General features: G+C 38.2%; 1 protein-coding gene across 1 annotated transcript in view; it reads right to left on the minus strand.

Moving 5' to 3' along the window:
* LOC119591675 (neuropeptide-like protein 30) overlaps positions 1 to 217 on the minus strand; it is a gene marked incomplete at its 3' end in the record, with an annotated part of 1,026 nt that overhangs the window by 244 nt on the left and 565 nt on the right. Inside the window, 1 exon segment of the mRNA XM_037940424.1 lies at positions 1 to 63. Within this exon segment, the coding sequence (XP_037796352.1) occupies positions 1 to 63 (63 nt within the window).

The following is a 217-nucleotide window of genomic DNA, read 5'->3' on the forward strand; positions in this document are numbered from 1 at the left end:
CATGGCACTGCTCCAACTCACCAGGCATGCCAGGGCCACCGTCAGGACCAGAGCCATCGAGAGCTGCACGAACAAACGAAAAAATCAATTGAAAATTATGTTTGTAGAAATTTATCCATTGCCATACTTTTTGTACATATTCTGAATGGGGAAACTAAAGCTGATATTATCTGAATTACACATATACACACAAATAATGGCTAAAAGTTATATTAAG

The sequence above is a fragment of the Penaeus monodon genome, chromosome 29, assembly GCF_015228065.2.
Source record: "Penaeus monodon isolate SGIC_2016 chromosome 29, NSTDA_Pmon_1, whole genome shotgun sequence".
NCBI lineage: Eukaryota > Metazoa > Arthropoda > Malacostraca > Decapoda > Penaeidae > Penaeus > Penaeus monodon.